This window comes from Colias eurytheme, chromosome 12, assembly GCF_061535395.1.
Source record: "Colias eurytheme isolate Ceu_HAF_F1 chromosome 12, ilColEury1 Martin Lab GWU primary, whole genome shotgun sequence".
Classification (NCBI taxonomy): domain Eukaryota; kingdom Metazoa; phylum Arthropoda; class Insecta; order Lepidoptera; family Pieridae; genus Colias; species Colias eurytheme.
This window is the reverse complement of record NC_142991.1, coordinates 4582320-4604760: the sequence shown is the minus strand read 5'-3', so window position 1 is coordinate 4604760 and position 22441 is coordinate 4582320. Positions and strand designations below refer to the sequence as shown.

The window sequence follows — 22441 nt, the reverse complement described above, 5'->3', positions numbered from 1 at the left end:
ATTATAATGATTTTTTATGTCATAAACGCATTTATTGCAATGAAATATTGTAATAAAAATTAAATAAAAAATTTTTTGCTTAAAATTTTTGGTTAGGGTCGCGCGGGTGAAACTGCCAAATTAAAATAAAATTTTCACTTTTATTTCAACATAAATAATTTATTCGCGCTTCATTCGATGAAAATAAATTAAACAATAAAAAAACATTCATGAAAGTTGTGAAAATTTTCCCGCAACGAAGGGTACGGCGGTGCAGCGGGTCGCGTGCTTTTATAATTTTTTCAGCGCGAAGCGTGACGCGAATTGGTTCGAACCCTTAAAGAATGGAGAGAGAAGGCATGCGCGAGGGTGCTCGCACCCTAAAGGTGTGCAAAAAGGTGAAATTTTTGGTAAGAAAATTCCGTTTTAGGCGCGCGTCGTCCGCGGCCTGCCGCGCGCTCATTGGTCGCGCCGCCCCCTCCCGCCGCACACCTACCGCCCGCGATATCCGCTCTATATTATACCATTTATATTATTTTATTAATTACTTATTTTTATTTTAAAATATCACAATAATTAATACACCCAGAAACAAATATAACACGCTCAGTGATAAACGTGAATTTTAATTATTTGCGCCTCAGAATAAAATTAATTTAAACAAGTAAATTTATAAATTTGAAGAATAAAGTATATTTTATTTATATAAAAATAATAAACATAAGTACTTAGATAATTATTGTTCATTCTACCTACTTGGTCCATTCTTAAGAGTTATGTAGGTACCCACCTACTTATACCTACAGTAATAAAATCATACCTAGTAGAATTGTTGATATCCACCTACTTAATGTTCATAAAAAGAATATTATGACGTATAAGTACCTACCTACCTACAATAGGTAGGTAGAAGTTCATGCTAAATTTCATACCTACTTTGGTAGATAATTATCTAATAATCAATACATTTATAAATTGGATTAGGTACCTATAGGTAGGTATGCGCTATTAATTTAAGAATTATATCTAAGTATAACATCTACAATTTATTATCACAAAATGAACGTTCAAACGGAAGCTCTGAAATATTATTTTGGTTAAGTAGATACCTATAGGTATCTATACTTATTATAAAGGCTCTACTTTTGCCTACCTAAGTATAATTAATATTTTATGGTAAATAACATTTATTAACGTTTTAAAATAGAATTTATAAAACAATAAAAATTAACAATTTTTCCTATTTAATGCAAGTTATATTTTCCAATAAAGACACAACAATAATTATTTTTAGTTTTCTTTTAGTTTTAAGGCATTCGCGTTTCCTCCCTACCTAAGTAATTATATGGTAGGGTAAAAGTGGGATAGATGCCGCACGGGGATAGATGCCCCATTTTCAAAAAACCCCACTTCCCAGAGTCGTGACTACGAATTAATGATTTAAATAGGAGCTCCTATCACCTCACACCTCGGGTACGCATGAGCTGTTGTTAGATGAAGACGTGTTTCGCTAGTGCGTGTAATAATATCCGCGGCGAACTTCACGAATACGTTAAAATCCAAAAAGGTTGATATTTGCCTTTGCATAACTTTATAAGTATTAATAAATTTCACTATATTTCTTATTATGTCTATACACTAGTTCATTAAGTACAAATCTAAGTGAAAATATTGGCTCATTTGTTTTTATTTAATAAAAAAAAATACTGGGGCAGCTATCCTTATCAAAAAGTATAGTTGCCCCTTTTTTTTCGAGGGATAGATGCCCTTAGGGGCCTCTAAGGGCATCCATCCCTCAATACATATGTACATGTTATTATCGATAATCACAGGTACTGTTTATATTTTTACCTGATTGCGTCAGAGGTTTTCTCTATGTTAACCGATTTTACTCCTTTTATTTGCTTTTTTTGTTATGTATACTTACTTATTAATGATCTGCCCTTATACTGATTGTAGGAGAACCACGCCACGAAAATACAAAAGAAAAGAAGGAGTGCGAGCGCAAGTATATTCTTGGACAACAGAACAACTATGTTAACATGACATTTACTGGTTTATCATATAAATTTTATTAGATTTCGCGTTTATAGAGTATGTAAGGCATCTATCCCACTCTGTAGGCATCTATCCTCCTTAGTATTTTCATGGTGGGGCAACTATCCAACTAGGTAGGCATCTATCCTCAAAAAAGGTGTTCTACAAAAATATTTATTACTCATTATCTATAAATGATAGGATAAAAAATATATATAGTAATTCAAAACAGATAATTAACCTAGCTATATTCATACAAAGTGTTCGTATAAGATTCATGTTTTTAAAATTATGAGGCTATTTCAAAAAGTGGGGCATCTATCCCACTTTTACCCTAGTTTTTAAATCATAAACCTAAGTAGTAATTATTTAAATTATTCATAAAAAAAGATTTCAATAGTTTAAGTACCCGCAGGTACATACCTACCTACCTACCTCGTCCAATAATATTTTTTTTATTGGTTTTTGGTTTAGATACGTACCAAACATGTCGCTCAAACCTTTTATTGTATTTATTTTAGATTTTAAGTAGGTACCTATAAAGCGTTCCATATAAAGCGTTTTGTACCTACTATCCTAGTAAATTTATAAAATATATCCTCTGCTTGATAAATTCACCTAACTGAGCATTTAGAATTTAGATCAAACGAACATAATATTAGAGGTAGAGCAATAGCAAGAGCATGCTATCATGATCTTTTAGTGTAAACGAAAACTCGTATTGTGTTGTTCAGTATTATAACACTGAACACTGAAGTTTTGCATTGCACAGAATCTTTTCGAACGCACTAACAACCCTTTTGAACTTAATTGACACATTATCTTACCATTCACGACTCTTAAATAATCAGGTTATGTTATAATTAAGGTTAGGTACTTAATTTATAAACTAAAACATATTCACAAAAACCACAAAATAACACACCCTTTTGTTGTAACAAGTGAAAAAGAACTAACGCTAAATAAATGGTTAATTAACTAAAAATTAACCCTATATAGCCCTTCGGAGGCATTCAAGCGTCAGGCAGGTGGGCCTCCCTTACCCACTATACCTGTTCAAAGATCCTACGATACAACCAACCTCTTTTCTGGGAATCGCTCTATTTGCCAAAGCACCGTTTAACGGTTAAAAGGAATTTTAAAGTTTTTGGCGTGTGAAATGTCTACAATATTAATGTGAAGGAAGTTCGTTTTATCTTAGAACACGTATGAAATATTGCCTTTTTATAATAGGGTAGAATTATATTCGTATGTTTCTGAATGATAATGATGCATGTGGTTATGCTCATTAAGTTTCTATGTATTCTAATCTATGATTTCAGATCATTTATAAACTGTTCTAAATGTTCATTGTTTCTAATTAGTAGATATTTATTTTTAAAGACAGTTAGACAATCCAACTTCTGCAAGAATATGTCTGGGAGTTAATATAGAACTTATGAATACTGATTAACTGCTTCATAAAATCTCAGATTTAAACCTTTTTGTGACATTTAAATTATTTAATTCATAAAAGTAAAAGTACCTAATCACAATTCACAACATTATCTAAAATGTGCTAAAAACTTGACGTTGTCATAATATTTATACACTGATTACAATGACCTAGTCCAATAATCTTCTTTTGTCTAATTATCAAGTTCATTACATTTATTTATTTAATAAAATTGTAGCTAACTATCTAGTCCTTTTTCTACTTAAAAAGGGTGCTACAAAAGGTGATCTTTTGGCATCTTTTTATTGTAATTTGAAATGGACTTTAATAGAAACACATTTCACAGCGAAATAGACCCGAAAACTTTCCGAAAACGTATCAAACACGATCCTTATAAGAGGCAGTTAGTAACAATAAATTTAGCAATAGTATTGTGACGTCACATTGGTGTTCCTTTGATTTCGCCAAACACACCTGCGCACATACACTACAGCTGCCCCTACGTCACACTACGAAACTCGCTTATTATGAAAAATTACAATATATGACCACCTTCTATAACCATGCATGTACGCAGCTAATGGTATTTATAAGGCTTCTTTTTGATTAATGCATTCGTAGTACACCCTACGTAGTATTTCATTATGTTTACAGGTTTCTGAATCAATTAAGTACCACCAGCTATCCATTTACAGAAACAACTGGATGGTAACACAATTCATCCTAAATTGCATAAATTAAGTTATTTTTTCTTCCCAAAAATTAGTTGAAGTATATGTACCTAAAATCCCTAAATAGGCGGATGAAGTGGTTTAACCCACTCGCGAAATCTCGAGTACTTATTTTCCTATGAAAAAGTGTAATGTCCTGAAATCGGTTTCTTATAATCCACTTGAATACCTGACGTAATGCAGTAAGGTATAGACGTAAACATTTGTGCCATAAGTTAATGATAATAACAATATCACACAGTTGATACAAATCTAAGCAATTGTAAAGTAGGAGAAAGCTTTTCAATTTGACACGTAGCAATAGCTACAGTTAAACCAACCCTTAGAATTGAAAACAACATTTTTCTGGTCTAATATTCCATGAATTTTGTACAATTATAAATTGCAACATGCTCTCTGCAGTATACAGTAGGTAAACATTTTTTTATTAAGTAAACTCAATATTATAATATTCAAACCTGTGATAGAACTAGGTACACCAGTTTTTGTCACTTGAAAAAATAAAAGAGGCAAAAGATGTGCCCAGGAAGGACTACTGATCAGACGCTATACTTAAGTTCTTAGATGTTTCTTAGAATTCTTGTGATCCTAGAGTCAATTACACAATTAATATCAGTCAAGACTAAACTATGTAAAAAACAATTCAAAGCTTTTTTCTGGCTTCTGCAAAATCTGTAATGGGAGCTTCAGTAGCACTGCATAGAGAAGCTCTAGCAATTTGTAAAATAACTGTAGAGTTTACCCAATTTGGGTGCAATAGCAAAATAATAATAGTTAAAAAAAACTAAAAAAACACGCTTTTTATAGAAAACCGTGTACAAAACTAAAAAATAGAAAATTTTATCAAATTAGTGTATTGTCATCGGTCCTCAATAAATCTACAAAGTTTGAACGAAATCTGGCCGTTTAAAGTGGATCAAAATCGCGCCCAAAGAAGTCGGTCACAAACAAACATACAGGTGAAGCTAATATAAGTGTAAAAAGACAGCTCTTCCTAAATTGTAAGACATAATTAATTAATTAATTTCTACAAATTAATCCACCTTAGAACTTGGACGTCATCAACATGATCGTTTGGGATGGCCTGAAATGGATATGCATCAGGACTCAAATAAATATGGTCTCTCTGAAGTGGTATACTTAGGTACTAGTAATTAGTGAATTGAAGTAATATAATTGATAGTCTGTGATATTCTTTGTTATTCTCTACAATCAGTTACAATCCGGATTCTAAGTAAATTTTCACAACTAAAGATTATAAGGAGGAGTAGGTACCAAATTAATGTCCATATTATATTTTACGAATATAATAACTTAGTTTCAGCCGTATATAATAACTACCACATCATAAATGTTACTCTTTCTCCTGTACCCTAGATCACATTTCTATAGAATATCATGATAAAGTCTTCACATCAATGTCAATGTTTTTAAAGGCTAGGTATAAGGAAATTGATTTCAATACAACGGTCAGGCGCGAAAACGTTATCAACAGGCAGATAGATTTATTTACGTATTTATTTGATACAAAATATTACCTACAATCAGGCGACACCTTTCGTAAATGACCTTAGCTTTGTAAGCAAAGAAGAAAGAATAAGCCCCCTCATACTTTAGTCGATTTCTAAATTCATACAACGTATGTTAAGTTCAGAGTAACTTTCTATCATACAACGTTCGTCTAACAAGGATGTAAACATTGGACCCAAATTGCAAAATTCGGGACGGCGGTTACGAAAGCCCGCATAAAGAGGCAGCATTTGGTAATATTTAAAAGTTCTTTCAACATTAGACACAAGACGCTCAATGTTTGTAAATCTAGAACGGCCATCCTTGACCGGGTACCGGTTCGATTCGCGACATTTTGTTTATACACAACTACTTACAAAAGAAATTTGATAATGTCCTTATTTTAATGGTCAGGCAAGCGAAATTGGAACTTATATCATTGGTTTTAGGTTGAGATTTGATATAGCAACTCATTGATACAATAGATTTGAAGAACACGATAGAAAGCAATTTGGAGAGCGATATGAGATTTGGTGTGGTAGCGTGTAGAAATAAGGGATATAATATGTAATATGTTGTTAATATGTACCTATATTGTAATAAGTTGAAGAAAGAGCTTTTATTTTTATAATGTTTTTACAGTTTACCTTTTGTTTCAGATCGTGTGGCAGCGACGAAATTTCTTTCCATCAACTATAATTCATTGGACAGGTAATATGTGTATGTGTATAATCACTGTATAATATTTTCTCACAAAATAAGCAAATACAAATAAATACAAATAAATACAAATAAAATACAAATCTTAGCATATATTTTGTCAGTAGAATTACCCAGTATTGCTAATATAGATTCGATCTTTAAAAATTACAAGTTTTAGATCCTTATGGCCAAAACGCAATTTACATAAACACTTTTTTGTATATTTAATTTATCACATAATTCTATTATATGTAAATTGTTTTTAAATCTGGAAAGCGTGAGATTTATTTACCAAATAGGTATGTACCTAGTTCTTATTTTCCCTTCTTGAAATATACGAAGCTGAAAGTGTAAAATACTATCACTTTAAAAACTTCTTCCTATAAAAGATCTAAATTTGAAAAATGATATGCATTGGCTATAGGTATGGCGCGCCAACAGAGGTTTTCGGTAGCAAAATATTGGAAGACTAGCTTTCCGCCCACGGCTTCGCCCGCGTTTTCAAAGGAAAACTCGTTCCCGTAGGATTTCGGGGATAAAACCTATCCTATGTCCTTTCTCGGGTACCTACCTATCAAAATATCTCTATACAAATCAAATTCATGCAAATTGGTTCAGTAGCTAAGGCGTGATTGAGTAACAGACAGACAGACAGAGTTACTTTCGCATTTATAATATTAAGTATGGATTTTTTTATCTTCAGTCAACCCTCCTCCCTTAAATACAGTTTTTATATTTTTACAGTTTTTACAGTTTTTACAGTTTTTACATGACTCTACACACTACTTAATATGCAGTCTGAATTAATCATATTTTCTGTGATTGCCTTTGAAAGGCAAAAATACTTGGGAAATACATTGGACATAACTGAAAAATTGTGTAGTGACAATCCTAGGTGATGAAAATAAAACATTAGGATGAGATTTCATTAAGGCGGCTTCAATTCTATGAAGATTTTTAGCTTCTGGAAGATGGACTCAATTCCCACCTACCCACCTTACTCAGACATTGGAAGCTAATGGTAGTCGGCATTAAATATTAAAATAAACAAACTTTCGTCACTACCGTCTATAATATAAATAATAGACAAGGTAGAATTACTACAGAATCTACGAACCCAGTACAATTAATGATTAAAGAGACATGTAGTAAGTTAAGACCAAACGGATATTCAGAACTTAACTTTGCGTGTAATCTGCGCGAATAAATCGTATAGGAGCTACCAACGTTGACAAGAGAGCATTTTAGTATAGTTGGTTCTTTGATATACTGTTCCTCTTGCTATTTCGGTTAGAGTCCGGGCTGTCTGGCTGGTCGCAGTGGTTGCGTTTTTTAGTGCGCATCTCATCTGCACAGGATAATTTCCTTAATTTTAAGTCATTTTTTAACGCGTAATTTTTAATATTTTGCCTTTAGATAGATCCATCAGACATAATTTTTTTATTGCAAGACGTTTTTTTCGTTGTTAAATAGGTGCCAGACGCAATTTTTTATTTCGTTTTTATAAAAAATTCAAATTATTTTAGAATGTCTGTAAATTTCATATTATGTTCTTCAAACATAATATAATCTAAAATTAATTAGCCAGACGCTAATTCGATTGTTAAGTATTAAATAATGTGTATAAATAAAAAAAAGTAATGAAGCATGCAGCTCATCAGCTAGTGTATTTTAACTATGCGACAGGAAATAATTGCAAGAATACAATATTATTTACACTTGTTCTTATAAATAAAAGCTAAAATGAAAAAAAAAAACATAAAAGTGAAAAATAAATTAAAGTTACCATACATTGAAAAGAATGAAATAAAAACTATATCAATGAAGGTTAAAAAATTACATAGCATGAATTTATATAGGTATACTAGCGGTCCGCCCCGGCTTCGCCCGTGGTACCTACATGTATAAACTATCCTATCTCTCAAGTTGGATCGAACTGCACATGGTGTGCGAATTTTATTATAATCGGTTAAGTGGTTTAGGAGTCCATTGAGGACAAACATTATGACACGAGATTTATGTATATATATTAAGAATTAAGATTAATGAATTAATATTGTTATCATCATCACTACATAGTATAAAACAAAGTCGCTTTCTCTGTCCCTATGTCTCTTTAAATCTTTGAAACTACGCAACGGATTTTGATGTGTTTTTTTTAAGTAGATAGAGTGATTCAAGTGGGAGGTTTATATAACTAGGAGGTTTATAAAATAACATCCATTAAATAGTGGAGAAGTACTGTTATTTTTGAGGTTTCTAATGTGATTTCGTAAATAATTACATTTTTTCCACTTACAGTGCAAACGCAGGCACCCTACGAGTTTTATCAAAATAATGTACTAACTATAGTACACATTGAAAAGGTCTACAGAAAAGTCCGTGATGGTATATGTCTATCTCTTATGGATAACCCACAATAACTTTTTTTGTCATTTACTTTTTACGACAAATAATGGCTAATTTTCGAAGCGATTTTAACCAATACAGCATTAATCCTTAACCAATTAAAGACCTTGAATACATTGTTCATTTAATATAGATCTATGTGGCCCTTTACACCGTATGATTTAAGTGAATATTTTCGAAGATATTACAGATTTAAAAATTGCGGGACGTAGTGTTTGCGGCGGTACCAGCCGGCCGCCTGGCTATATATTTTATACCCGTGCGAAGCCGGAGCGGGCCGCTATGTTTTTATATTCAACGTTCACAGTTTTTCTGTAGTGTATTTAGTATCAGCATTGCACCCGTGCGAAGCCAGGGCCGGGCGGGTCGCTAGTTAATATTAGATATATATTAGAAAATTTAACTTGTATTGGCAACACTGTATTTTGTCTGTGGTTCTTTTTCTTCTTGTACGCGGTGTGTAATGTGTGGTATTAGGCAATGTGCTATTGGAAACAATATAAATAAGTTTATGTAATCGCTGTTTTCATTTAAACCCATAACTTAATAGTTAAGTAATAAAAAAATTGTTTTGTATAGAAGATTGTTGATGTACCCTAATAGTTTATTTTTTAGCCTAAGGAATAAAATGTACCAATGGAAGGTACTTGTTCCCACAACACAGGGAATCCTAGAGTAGGAACAATTTAATTTCCATGCATCTTATATTTTCGAAAAAAAAGTTATTTTTTATTGTTATTTAATTTTCGCGGCCGACCCTTTCTATCTCTCTTGCACTTTAAACTATCTCTCCATATACACAATCATCAAATTGTTATACTTACCTACAGCTTTCACTACGTTTTTATTTGTACATATTTAATACTTAACAATCGAATTAGCGTCTGGCTAATTAATTTTAGATTATATTATGTTTGAAGAACATAATATGAAATTTACAGACATTCTAAAATAATTTGAATTTTTTATAAAAACGAAATAAAAAATTGCGCCTGGCACCTATTTAACAACGAAAAAAACGTCTTGCAATAAAAAAATTATGTCTGATGGATCTATCTAAAGGCAAAATATTAAAAATTACGCGTTAAAAAATGACTTTAAATTAAGGAAATTATCCTGTGCAGATGAGATGCGCACTAAAAAACGCAACCACTGCGACCAGCCAGACAGCCCGGACTCTAACCGAAATAGCAAGAGGAACAGTATATCAAAAAACCAACTATACTAAAATGACTTTTTTTTTAACGTTAATAGCTCCCGTACCAAAAGAAAAGATTCAAAATAACGCAATTACACTCGGTCATTACCTCATGCAATGAGATAATTAAATGCCCATATCATTAGTCTGATAATAGACTTATCAGTAAGGTACACGATATACAAATCAAATTCATCAAAAAAAATTGGTTGTCTGTAAATTCGGTTTACTGACGATAGTTGAACGTGACAACGTAGGATTGTGCTTCTTTGTTGCTCGTTCCGCGCTCTCGCTTGCACTTCAAGCCTTACATGGAACGCCTCAGAGCGAGGTAACGCCGCATGAGTCATGTTTTTTCGTGCGTGCAACCGGCTCTATCAAATTATAAGACGTATTGTCACGTCAAAAATTATCAATCATGCTTCTTCACTGCTGTTACTTAGGTACTTACTTATATTTTGTGTATGTAATCTATAGATATTATTGCATCACTTAAATTACAAAAATCTTAAACGTACCACAGTTTTATTTTTATAAGTTATTTGTCATAGCTTCTAAAACGAAGACTAGGCGGATGTCAAAAACTACTCATATTTTCTTTTATAGCACGGCGTATACTGTACCTAATAAAAGACCGATAACAGCATCAACCTTTGTCCTCCTGACTTTAGTTGACACAAATTGATTTTTTCTGTAACAGAGCCAATCATTGAGTTATCTTATAACGTCAAGAGATAAACGCGGATGAAATTTTAACGGCTCCCAAATTCCACGGATCGGTTCCACACAACGAGCCTTGTGTATGATGATTTCATTTCTATACATTTTTCAGTTATGTCTAATGTGTTTGTCATACGGCTATGGCCATATTATATAAATGATTATGAATTGGAGAATGTACGAAACAGGAACACTAGGAATTAAGGAAATGACTCAAACTATGTCGTACCTACCTAGTTCCTAAAATAAAATCTAAAGAACTTAAATAAATAATAAATAGGTACTAAGAATATCTACTCCCATTCGTCAATACTTTGTAGTACAAGTGCAGAGTGCAGTGCCGTTTCGACGAATTCACTTCACTTTTTTAAATAAAACATATTATAGTACTAGTGGTCCGCCCCGGCTTCGCCCGTGGTACCTTCATGTTTAAACTATCCTATCTCTCAAGTTGGATCGAACTGCACATGGTGTGCGAATTTTATTATAATCGGTTAAGTGGTTTAGGAGTCCATTGAGGATAAACATTGTGACACGAGATTTATATATATTAAGATTTAAATGTTTATCTCCCAAAATGCAACTTTCATTTCTATGACATTTCTTTACGTAGGTATCCTCAATCAGTTTTCGTATTTATCGCAACCAAGCTAACTACAAAGTACAACGTAAGAACAATCAACAATTAACTACACATCTCCATGAAGCATGCATGAATATATCTTCGAAATAAGGAAATACCATTATTTAATTATTAGAACACGAGTTCCATAATTAATGAGAACAAAGGTTTATGGAATATTGTTATGACGACAATGTAAGGGACCAATAATAGGTATTTCCCAGACGAAGTACCATTGGCCGATAATTACTGATAAGTAATAGCGCTGTTTTCCTTCTATATTATAATATTCTGGAACAAAAATACCGTAATATTTGTATTTAAAACTGTATGCTTTTGATTTATTAGCAGAAACATTGAGGTAGAGACAGTGCGTTTCAAGATTACCTAATTAAAATAGGAAGATCTAACTTTCTTTAGAAAAAGTAGGAGCTTGAGCTATAGAAAAATCTGCTAATAGATAGGTAGGTAGTTTAGGAGATGCAAAATTGTGGGTTAAATTACATAGGAAAAAAAAGTTTATGTTTAACGAATATCTATTACATGATCCCTTGCTTTTACCAAATGTGTCAGAACAACAAACGTGAAATTAAAATGCACTTAGAATAAACTATATCAAAATGTTGTTATGTGAATATAATTCAAACAAAGTAAGGAAGTAAGTACTACAATTACGTTTCAATTTGATTATAATTTATAGCCGTTTAATGTTCTTCTAGGAATTTAGTTAATCCTAAATAATTATATTATGCATGAAATGAGAGATATGAACAAAAGATTAGCCCATGTCATTTATAGATGATATCACTTAATTTGAACCGTTTAAAAATCTTAAAAAAATACAATCAAGACACTAGTATTTTGATTGATTGCAGTTACTTACAATTTAAATTAAAAAGTGCCTAACAACTATCATTTTTATCAAAATAGCTAAGATTTTAGAAACCCATCCATTGTTTTAATAATAGAAATTAACTTAACTAGATGTTTGTAAAACATTAATTTAATAATAAATCATATTTTAAATAGGGTTGATATTATTTTGGAAAATAAATTATTTTATATAGGTATCCGAATTCAGATAATAAGTTTACTTATTGTAGATAATTAAATGACTCTATGGTAGATACCTACAGTGGATAGAGCGCGAGCATTACAACTATAATTTGGAAAATCCAAAAGTGCACGCCTCATAATTTTTTTTTAATAAATATTTATTAATTATTATTTTTGTTTATTTAATAACAATTAAACCACATCGAATCAGACCCTGAAAAATGAAAGGGTTCTATTCCTGAGCATACTCAAGCGTAAGAGAAAAAAAAAGACTCGATTAGTAAAGTATTTCGGTCGCTATCGTGTTAACAAGAAAAAGGATCCGCACATACAGACACACGGACGTCCAAGACAGAACTTTTTTAAACTGTTTTTTAACTAGTTTAAATAACAAAAATGTCATCAAAAATATCATGAACGTTAAAAATAGTGTTTTTCTTAATATGTGTGTGTATGTATTATCTTACAAGTGCAATGTATGATACATAAAGACATTTTAAGTTTGAAAAATCAGATGTTTTGCGCGAAGTGACAGTAGTACCCACCTCAACGCTTCGCTTATGAGGCGTGCAATAAATTCTTGAACTCCATCCTGTTACAGTAAAAACATATCTAATATCTATATCAAGGTAAAACATCTCATCCAGTCGCATTACAAACATATATTCAAATTTTGATTTGTACGATATTAGTCGGTACCTACTGATGAGTGATGACTGATGCGTCTAACAAAATTATGCTCTACATTCGCAATCAAGTACCTACACAGGTTACTTGTTACTTTACTATTAGGTATACAATATACATATATGTACACATATATGTACACCTATGTACACCTATGTACACCTATGTACACCTATGTACACCTTCCTATACATGTATAGGTATACTTTGCATACAAGCAGATAGACTGACTTTAGCACTTTTAATACCAACATGGATATACGTTTACAAAGGGCTGGATCAAAACAGGGGCGATGTACGCACATAGTACACGAGGAAACGGGCGCTCCACATCAAAGCTATCGGTTTCCGGAGCGAGGTTATCGGGCGGCCACCGAAACGCCGCCAATTAGCCCTCCACACTTCCTTTGAACACCTTCAGACGGTTGAGCAAACATTCCACGCTTTTGCGTCTTATCTATCGCCCTATAATGGCAGATACCTGGTTCTGCTCGTATGATTTATCAAGGTACTCAATTAAATTACTACAGGAAATCAGACCAATTCAGAAATAGTCATTAAGGTACGTTAAAAACTACATATTTTCTGGAAACGTAAGTAAATTTTTTGAACTTGAATAATTCCAATGTTTTATTGAAATAGTTTAAAGTAGAAGAGTGAAAAATAATTAGAACTAATTAGTTTTATACTTTGCATGGATAAAGAAAATCTACACAAATTGAATCGACAAGACAAAGGACTCTATATTCTATATACAAATGTATGAATCGATAACCATTCACTACACTAATCTAAACATGCGCAGTTATCGAATATCCGGGAGCATAAATCCCTAAATCCAGAACAGTATCCTTAGCCAAGTGGATCTGTACACGTGATCGCTCAATGAACGTTATACTCGTACCCTTCAAGGCATTATCAATAGAGTAGGTACACTAAATAAATACGCAGACCATGAATGAACGGTTGCTTGCTCGACGCGTACTTCCGTTCAAGAATTAAGGACATTGATAAGACGCCTGCATACGACGCCATCGACCAAACTGTATCATAATAATTGTGGCTTATTTTCATTAAATGAAAATAGGTACCATAGCTGTTATGAAACCCAATACGAAATTTTCGTATTGGGTTTCATAACAGCTATGGTACGTTTAAACTTAACGCGTAAACTCCGGTAGATAAACTATAAAGAATGTAGCAGGTAACCATCACATTATAATTTTTAATTCCAACGAGATAAGGAGCAATTAAGGTACCCACTTTTTAAATTATATGAATTGTCGTAAAAAAGCAATTTATTGTAAACAATGATAAATACGTTATGTATTTAAAAACAAAATGACGTAATACCGAACGAAGTCGGACCTTGTAAACACGTAAAACCTTTCAAAAGTAGGCCGCCCCATTTAAACCTGACCACAAATTAAAAAATAGACAATGTCGGAAATAAATTAACAACTATCTGACAGTAGTTTATCAAGTCTAAATTAGGGCAGCGTTTTGAAAATGACACTATCTTCGAGCGCAGTTGGCCTCATGTTACGTTACCATTTCGAAACGGGAGAGTGAAAAGAGGTCATTGGATAAGATTACGGTTAACTGTGTAAACACACCGTTTACATTGATAACTTGTTAGCATTTCTGCGTTGGCGCCTATGACGCTTTATAACCGACAAATAGTGCCATTCAACATTTAATACTCTAGATATCACCGCGCTGGATATATTTCCTACTGAACTCGGACGCTTAACTGTTACACTTTTATTACTACTCAAATTTATATTGCACTGCTTTTATAGGGCGTTCCAGTGGTACCAACAATTATTGCAACTCCTTCGTAATCTTATTCTTAATAGGTAGATATAGTTACAGTATACAAGTTAAAATGTTTAATGATTATTAGAACATTTCGATATTAATTTTATACAATTTATTTGGAACACCTACAAAAATTGTTTTCCTGAAATTCTTAGGCTGAAAATGCTAGATCTCTTCGTGTTCCAATATTGTATTACTATTATTAATCTAAATATATTTTCATGAACAGCATCACATGCAAAATCCTGAATTCCGATTGTCCTTACTATTTGATTAGATAAAAGAATTACGCACATACATGAGAGTTACTGCGCAGCGGCAGGTCAAAACAATTTATAATATAGGACTATACGTTCTCATTAAACGCAGCATATATCTGTTAAACCAATACATAGCTTATACTCTCAATATTAGGTTTCAATTTCCTTTAAACATCATACTGCAAGATGACAGTGGGAAGATTTAAGCATCAGTTTTGGAAATCCGTATCAATACTTCTATTGATAAGGTCTGAATGCAATTGTGCAATGTATGAATCACGAGCAATAAATAAATTATGACAAAGATAATTTATGTGAATGGAGATTAAGTACGAGTCATCCCCTAACTTCGCGGGTCCCGGGTTAGCATACTTGACCCGGAAGCGAGCATGTGAGTCACGATTTCACAATATTCATGATTCAGTTTAAACAGTAACGTATTATCAATCTTTAGATGACTAATGATATATAATACATCTGTTTATGAGTATTTACATAAATCTAATAGTATCACTTAGTGTCGACCAAACTTGAGTCTATTGAGTTTCACAACAGCAACGACTGACAAAATGGTAGAAGTTTGGAAAATTACTCAGTTAAAAATTTGTAGTTCCTAAAATTTATATGAAAAGGCAATTAGCATTGTGGCATTTTAATTATTTAAACATTATATGAGTTGTTACTTGGTCGTAAAATTGTAAAAACTTAGAACGATGATATAATATAAGTGGTCGCTTTCAACACGTAGTAACCCCTTATCATGTGTACCTTCTAGCACGCAATAAGTGAATGGGCCGAGGGTTCCCACCGCTAACGACTTCAAACGATAATGAGTAGGCTAAGAAATTCTTGTTGGAAATATCGATTTTTAGTCACACTTTAGAATACTTTTCTAACATGCTATTCCAATCAATGAAGCTGAACGTTATTTATTACGCTATTATGATCGTAAGATAGCTATGATGTCGAGTTTCTCATAACAAGCAGGTACGGGAGAAAAATATATGCATTTATTTTTTTGTGGTTTTGAGGTAAAATAAAAGTGTTTATCCTATTGTACTAGTGGGCAGCGTTCGTCAGCGTCGTTTATCGGGCGCTTGCAATCCGCGCTGACCCCGCGATATCCTCGATCTATATTACCCCCGCCCCTCGCCCCCGGTGGCCGCCCGATGGAATCTGAACCGTTTTTCTTAAGTGCTAGAGATTAGATTGGCGCGGGGGAGCCGATGGGAACGGGAGCATGAATGGAGCGGCTTGTGAATGAGCGGACTATGTCCCGCGGACGATAAGCGCTATCGTGAGGCCAGCTGACGGTCCATGTTGACAAACCCTGTTCCACTTTCGTTCCGTGCCTTAACCTTATCAATTGACTTGACTCGCGTTCCTCTCTAACGCACACTTTGTAATTCACTAAATAATTATTACTTGGAACCGTATGAAACTTAACTGTTCACCAATTGTATCGGTTACACTCATAAATTTATCGAACTGCGTCATTAGTTGCGCATGTGCATGATGAAGTTCTTGATTGTTGTCTAAGAAATAATTCAATATAGGTACCTAAGTAGTTTTGCAGTTTTAGGCCCTTACACTAACTGAAATATGTAAACAAGGTACAGCTGCTAGTTACTTATCTTAAAAGTCATTGGTAATGTGAAAATTGAACTGATGCAATTGAAAATTAATTGTATCACCAGATCTAACCGTACCTACCTACTACGACGAGTTATGAATAAATTAATTTTGAGAATTTTGTAAAATAAAATAATTTAGGGCGACATCATTCTCACCGTTATGTTGTTCATGTTTTGGTTGAATTAAAATGATTAGCTTAATAAAAACAGGATACAAGACGTTCTCAGTAGATAGTAATCACTTTACTGTACAAGTTATCTTACAACGTTACCTGGGTACGGACAAGCCCATCATAAATATAATTTAAATATATTGTTATTCAAGATATGCACGGTTGTTTATAAACATGCAATAAACGCGTCAAAGCCGAAAAGTCACAACAAACACAAAATAAATTCCACGCTGAATGGCACGCCACTGCATTTACTTTCTGAATAAAGTAAACACATTTATATGCTGTAGGTACATTTGCATTTCAAAGGCCGGAATAATTGAATGTGTCGTGTGATTTATAAAACTGCTTCACTCTGCACTATCTCCTCTAAACATCTTGCACTTAAACGAAAACATTGAGTTAACATCTTTGTTCAGTCCTTTTTGTTAAAATATCTTTCACACTACGATCTTAAAATGTTTGTCCATGTCCATCCTCGTAATAGAGATTCACCAAAGTAACTTATCCTGCAATTTCTGTTGATAAATAGAGAATAGAAGTTGAATTCAAATCCTATTCAAATCCTATTCATTGAATTCAAATCCTAAACTTACCCAATGTACTCAACTACAAATGCTGTAGGTATATCAGAAACTAATTTTCCTTAACAACACCAAAGGGTACGTCAACTGGTGATCCCTTCAGGAATTATTTCATTTTGGTTCACACCATTCCATAACACCTAGAAAAGCTTTTACCTCATAATATGAAACTTTTGAGACATGGAAAAGTTTTATAGTAATTACCTACTGGATTTCTGTGTTGCACAACACTGAGTATTCCACCTGTCTATATAAGTTATTGAGGTACCAACATTTAAACATATGCTTGCAGCTTGATTTAAATGGTGTAGGAAATGTTTAAAATTGTTTCAAGTTAGCTGCTGTAAATGTGATACCTACCTACAGCCTTACAGGCTTTTATAATCTTCAAATTTTCTGGTAAGTTACTAAAATTCTCAACATCTCATACCCATGTTTAATCATTTTCCATATTTTTGTTATGTTATTTATTCGTTCTGTAAAAGTATAACAGTATTCTTTTTGTAGATGCAGGTGATTAACCAAATCATAATCATTCTTAACTGAATTGAGCTAGAGCATTCAGCCGTAGCCGTAGCAATTAGCCTCAGAAAATAGTCAAATTAGTAGTTATCGGTATTTGCGACTAGTTTTATCCTATAATAATAGATTAAGGGTACGCATAAGCTACAAATGATTTCAAACCAGGGCAACACAACAAAAAAAATATTGTATGTTAAGAGAACGTTGTGATTTTTTATTTGTATAAGTGGAAATTACTCGAAAGCTCGATTTACATCCAATAACAGAGTATGTTTGAGATTTGCCGAGTGAGTTTTTTTACACGCTTTATATTAGCTTCACTTGTATGTTTGTAACCGACTTCTTTGGGCGCGATTTTGGCCCACTTTAAACGGCCAGATTTCGTTCAAACTTTGTAGATTTAATGAGGACCGATGACAATACACTAATTGGAGAAAAATTTTCTATTTTTTAGTTCGGCATTCTATAAAAAGCGTGTTTTTTAGTTTTTTTTAACTATTATTATTTGGGTATAGGATAATTCTAGAAGTTTCTAACACAGGAAAGTGTTTGTCTCTGTTGAATACAAAAATGGATATAGGACTTTTCTTTGTATATTTCAAATGAAAGTTAGGTAAGCTTTGAAATCTCCTTTTAATAATTTAAGATTAGCTGCTTATTTAGAAAAATATTATTATTTATGGGTGCATAGACTGTAATGTTTCTTGGAATCCTTTTTTAGTTTTTGCTGTATCGAGTATTATGAAATAAGCTCAAAATAATGTTTGCAATGGAAATTTTTTAATTAACATGTTGCTTTCCACGAAAATAAATTTACACGAATCCGAATAATATATTCAATATTCATATCATAAAACAAAAGTAGAGCATCAAACCGTGGATTCCGCCCGCACCTGTCAATTCAAATTAATGCCTCCAAAATCAGTAATGATTAAAAAACGGAATGAAATTAACGTAATCGCACGATCGGACGGGAGCAATTACAGCGTGTATTCACAGCAAAGAACCCTAAGTAAGTAGTAATTTTAACAGGCATTCGGGGTCTAACGAGGTTGCCGGCTGCGCGGGCGCACCTGCTGTAGCACGCGCCGCCGCCGCACACACACACAGCGCACCGCTTGCAGTACACTGCTGCCTTCTCCGCGCCGCATCACCGACCCCCGGAACCTAACAGGCAATGTACTGCGTCAGACCCCAAGCACGATACACCTGAGCCCTGTTAGATGAAGTTACTATTGACACCGCAACCGGTGCTACGGAATGCGCTCTTGTAAAACAATAATGAATATTTACGTACTTGTTTTTGAGAGCTTATAAGGAAATATATTTACATAACTACGATACATTATTATGTAAATTGAGGGTGGTGTATAACCTTCCTTGTTCCTTTGATTGCCCGCTGAGCGTAGATCATAAATGACTGAAAAATGACTTTTTGCGAGGAGCTTTTATACTCTGAAGTTCAGAAATTCACTATATTAAAGCAAATTGATAAGTAGATGATAGGTAATGAATATTATATTTGCTGAGAATATTAGATAGGTAATTATAATGTCTTATAGATGTCCTGTGTAGGCCAAAGGGATTCTGAAACACGTTAAAATTTGCAGTTAGCTCAAGAAAAGAAAACAGGTACGCAGGATGAATCCCAGTATTATAAAGTGTATCTACTTTTCCTTTCTGTCACAAAAGAATACCATTTAACACATTTTCACCCTTTTCACAAAACAATTCGAGAACATTCGATCTCTAAGCATCCGCATTCCACGCAAGTACGTTCTTAATATCTAACACCGAGTTAACATCTCCATGACTCATTTACAACATTGCACCGCCATCGTTACCATTCCATTGACCGCCGTAGGTACTATACATCGTATATAACTGGCTTTGAGATTTAACGGATAGCTGAGCTTTTTAAACTAGCCCTATTATTGTTAATGGCTTTTAGTGTTGCTGAAATGTTTCTATCAGTGACAAGACAGGACAGTTAAGGGTATTTTTCTATTCTCATGAGGAAGCTTTTTAGCGGAAAGCTTTGTTTTGTTAGTAAATGGTTAAGTCTGTGTGATCAATAACACAGATTTGAGAAGTCCACAAGCACTTGGTCTATAATGATTTTGGTATCAAACATGGCACTCTACGACATGGGCGACATTCTGCGTCATCTTACCCACACAGGACGTTATGAATAATCTCTTGTAGATCTCTAATCTTTTGGTCTATCATATACCTGGTAGTCACTTTGAATACCTGTCTTAACTACTGTCTTTCGTTAAGTGTCTATCTGAACTGGTTACCAAGGATTTTTTTCATTCCTGAAAAAAGAAATTAAGATTTGACCAATTAGGTAAATATGGACAAGACTAAATTTAATATCGGATTTTCAATTGTCGGCAATTGTCAAGATATAAAAAATGATATAAAGTAATTGCTTTCATTCAAAAAAATGCTGTCCCTATTCTTCAACGTATAGCACTTTGTTCCATCGAGCTTAAAAACTGCTATTCATCCACTTTATATCACCGCTGATATAAACAAAAAACGTCTTGAAACGAATGGTATCAAAGTAAAGTTTCAAAAGAAGCCATTCCAACTTATGAATAGGCTCCTGTTTAATATGCCACGTAACTGTACTGAAAATTGTGATGAGGTAGACACCTGTTAGAATTAGTTGTAGTGATTGTTACGGCGGTGTTAGCACGCGCAGGCATGCGACCCCTCTCCCCGCGCGTCTCCTGCGAACCCCTCGCCGGCCCTCGGCCACCATTCATCGGAATGCGGTACGGTACTCTAGTACTGCTAGCGAGGTATTTACTCTTTTTGGGTCGTTTCTAACTAACATGTGTAAGCGGCTGTCGCTGGCTCTGCTAGATTCTTGAAACGACAACTGCGCACCAGTGTGGCAGTGAATGAAACGTATGATACCAAATAATAGACACTCATTCATACAAAAAATTAAAAGCGTGATCGTGTCACGTGATAATGATCGACGAACCTTTCCAAATGCACGGCAATATAGTGAAATTAGTAATTACCTAATAGTGGAACAGCTTCGGAACCTTTGCAAAAACACTGCAGCTATTCTAAATTAATTGGTAATTATATTGTTGACCATAAATTCCGTTGTAATAATTATTAAAGTAGATACATACATATATATAAAAATAGAAATGCCGTTAAGTAATTATTTTGTTTATAGTAGTTCTTTAATTAGTAGATACCTAGTGTCGCTTACGGCTTACAACATTGGAATTTACTCCGTTATTAATGTAGAAACTCCATAATATCATCAGTGTAGATATAACTTACATATTTTGTAAATGGTTTAGTGAATTATAATATCGTATACATTCTTGGAATTCTCTCATTTTTATAATTAATAAGTTGATTGTATTTTTCCTTGATCGTTAACATTTTTTCACTAATGTCTGTGTTGATATTAAAGGGAGCTTAAATAAACATGTCTTGTAGGTTAGGTTAGGTAGGTTTTTGTATCAAGTTTTTTGTTTTTTTTTTTCTACACAAAAGTGATTGAATGAATGAATAAATTGAATGAATGAATATTACAGTTTAGAAATACATATTTTTAATTATTTAAGGCCATAGCATACCTACTATATACCTACCAAGAAGCATTAACTGAACTTAATTAAAATTAAAAAATTTTGGCTTAAAAAATATCCATAGATATTATATTTTCTTAACAAGATTGCTGCCATTGTAATATATGTATTGTCTCATCAAAATGTTGTTTTACCGATGACAAAATAGACTCTTAAATTTAGGACATAAGATTGCTTTTAACCTTGTCAAGTTTCAGTAATAAATTTTTAAAAACACTGAAATGCGCTTTTCTTTTTCATGTAACTGTCAATTTTATTGTCTATAGGAAATGCATCCTTTTCCAGGTTTTATGCCATATTTTGAGAAGAAAACTGACTTGAAATAGACTTGTTCCATTATCATGCAGCAATGCTCTATTTCTTAACAGTCTAACAGTAGGAGACGTAGAGTCATATCACTAAACTAGCTGCGCTCCGCGGTTTCACTCGCGTGGCTCCGCTCCTGTTGGTCTTAGCGTTATGATATTACATATTATATAGCCTTCCTCGATGAATGGGCTATCTAACACCGAAATAATTTTGCAAATCGCACCAGTAGTTCCTGAGATTAGCGTGTTCAAACAAACAAAGAAACTTTTCAGCTTTATTATATTAGTATAGATGTAGCTTTGGTATATCAAGCGTATGACGTATCTATCAGGGGTGGTACAAACAAACCTAGGTTTTAAACTTAACACTAATCATTTGCAAGAACGAAGTTATTATACCTAATCCCTAATGGATATATGAATGGTTT

At 33.3% G+C, this 22441-nt stretch overlaps 1 protein-coding gene across 1 annotated transcript in view; it reads left to right on the top strand.

Moving 5' to 3' along the window:
* The window catches only part of LOC149903942 (uncharacterized), a 61031-nt gene that overhangs the window by 21917 nt on the left and 16673 nt on the right, over window positions 1-22441 (top strand). The window contains exon 2 of the mRNA XM_090108195.1: window positions 6351-6402. Within this exon, the coding sequence (XP_089964321.1) occupies window positions 6351-6402 (52 nt within the window). The remainder of the gene's footprint in view (window positions 1-6350; window positions 6403-22441) is intronic.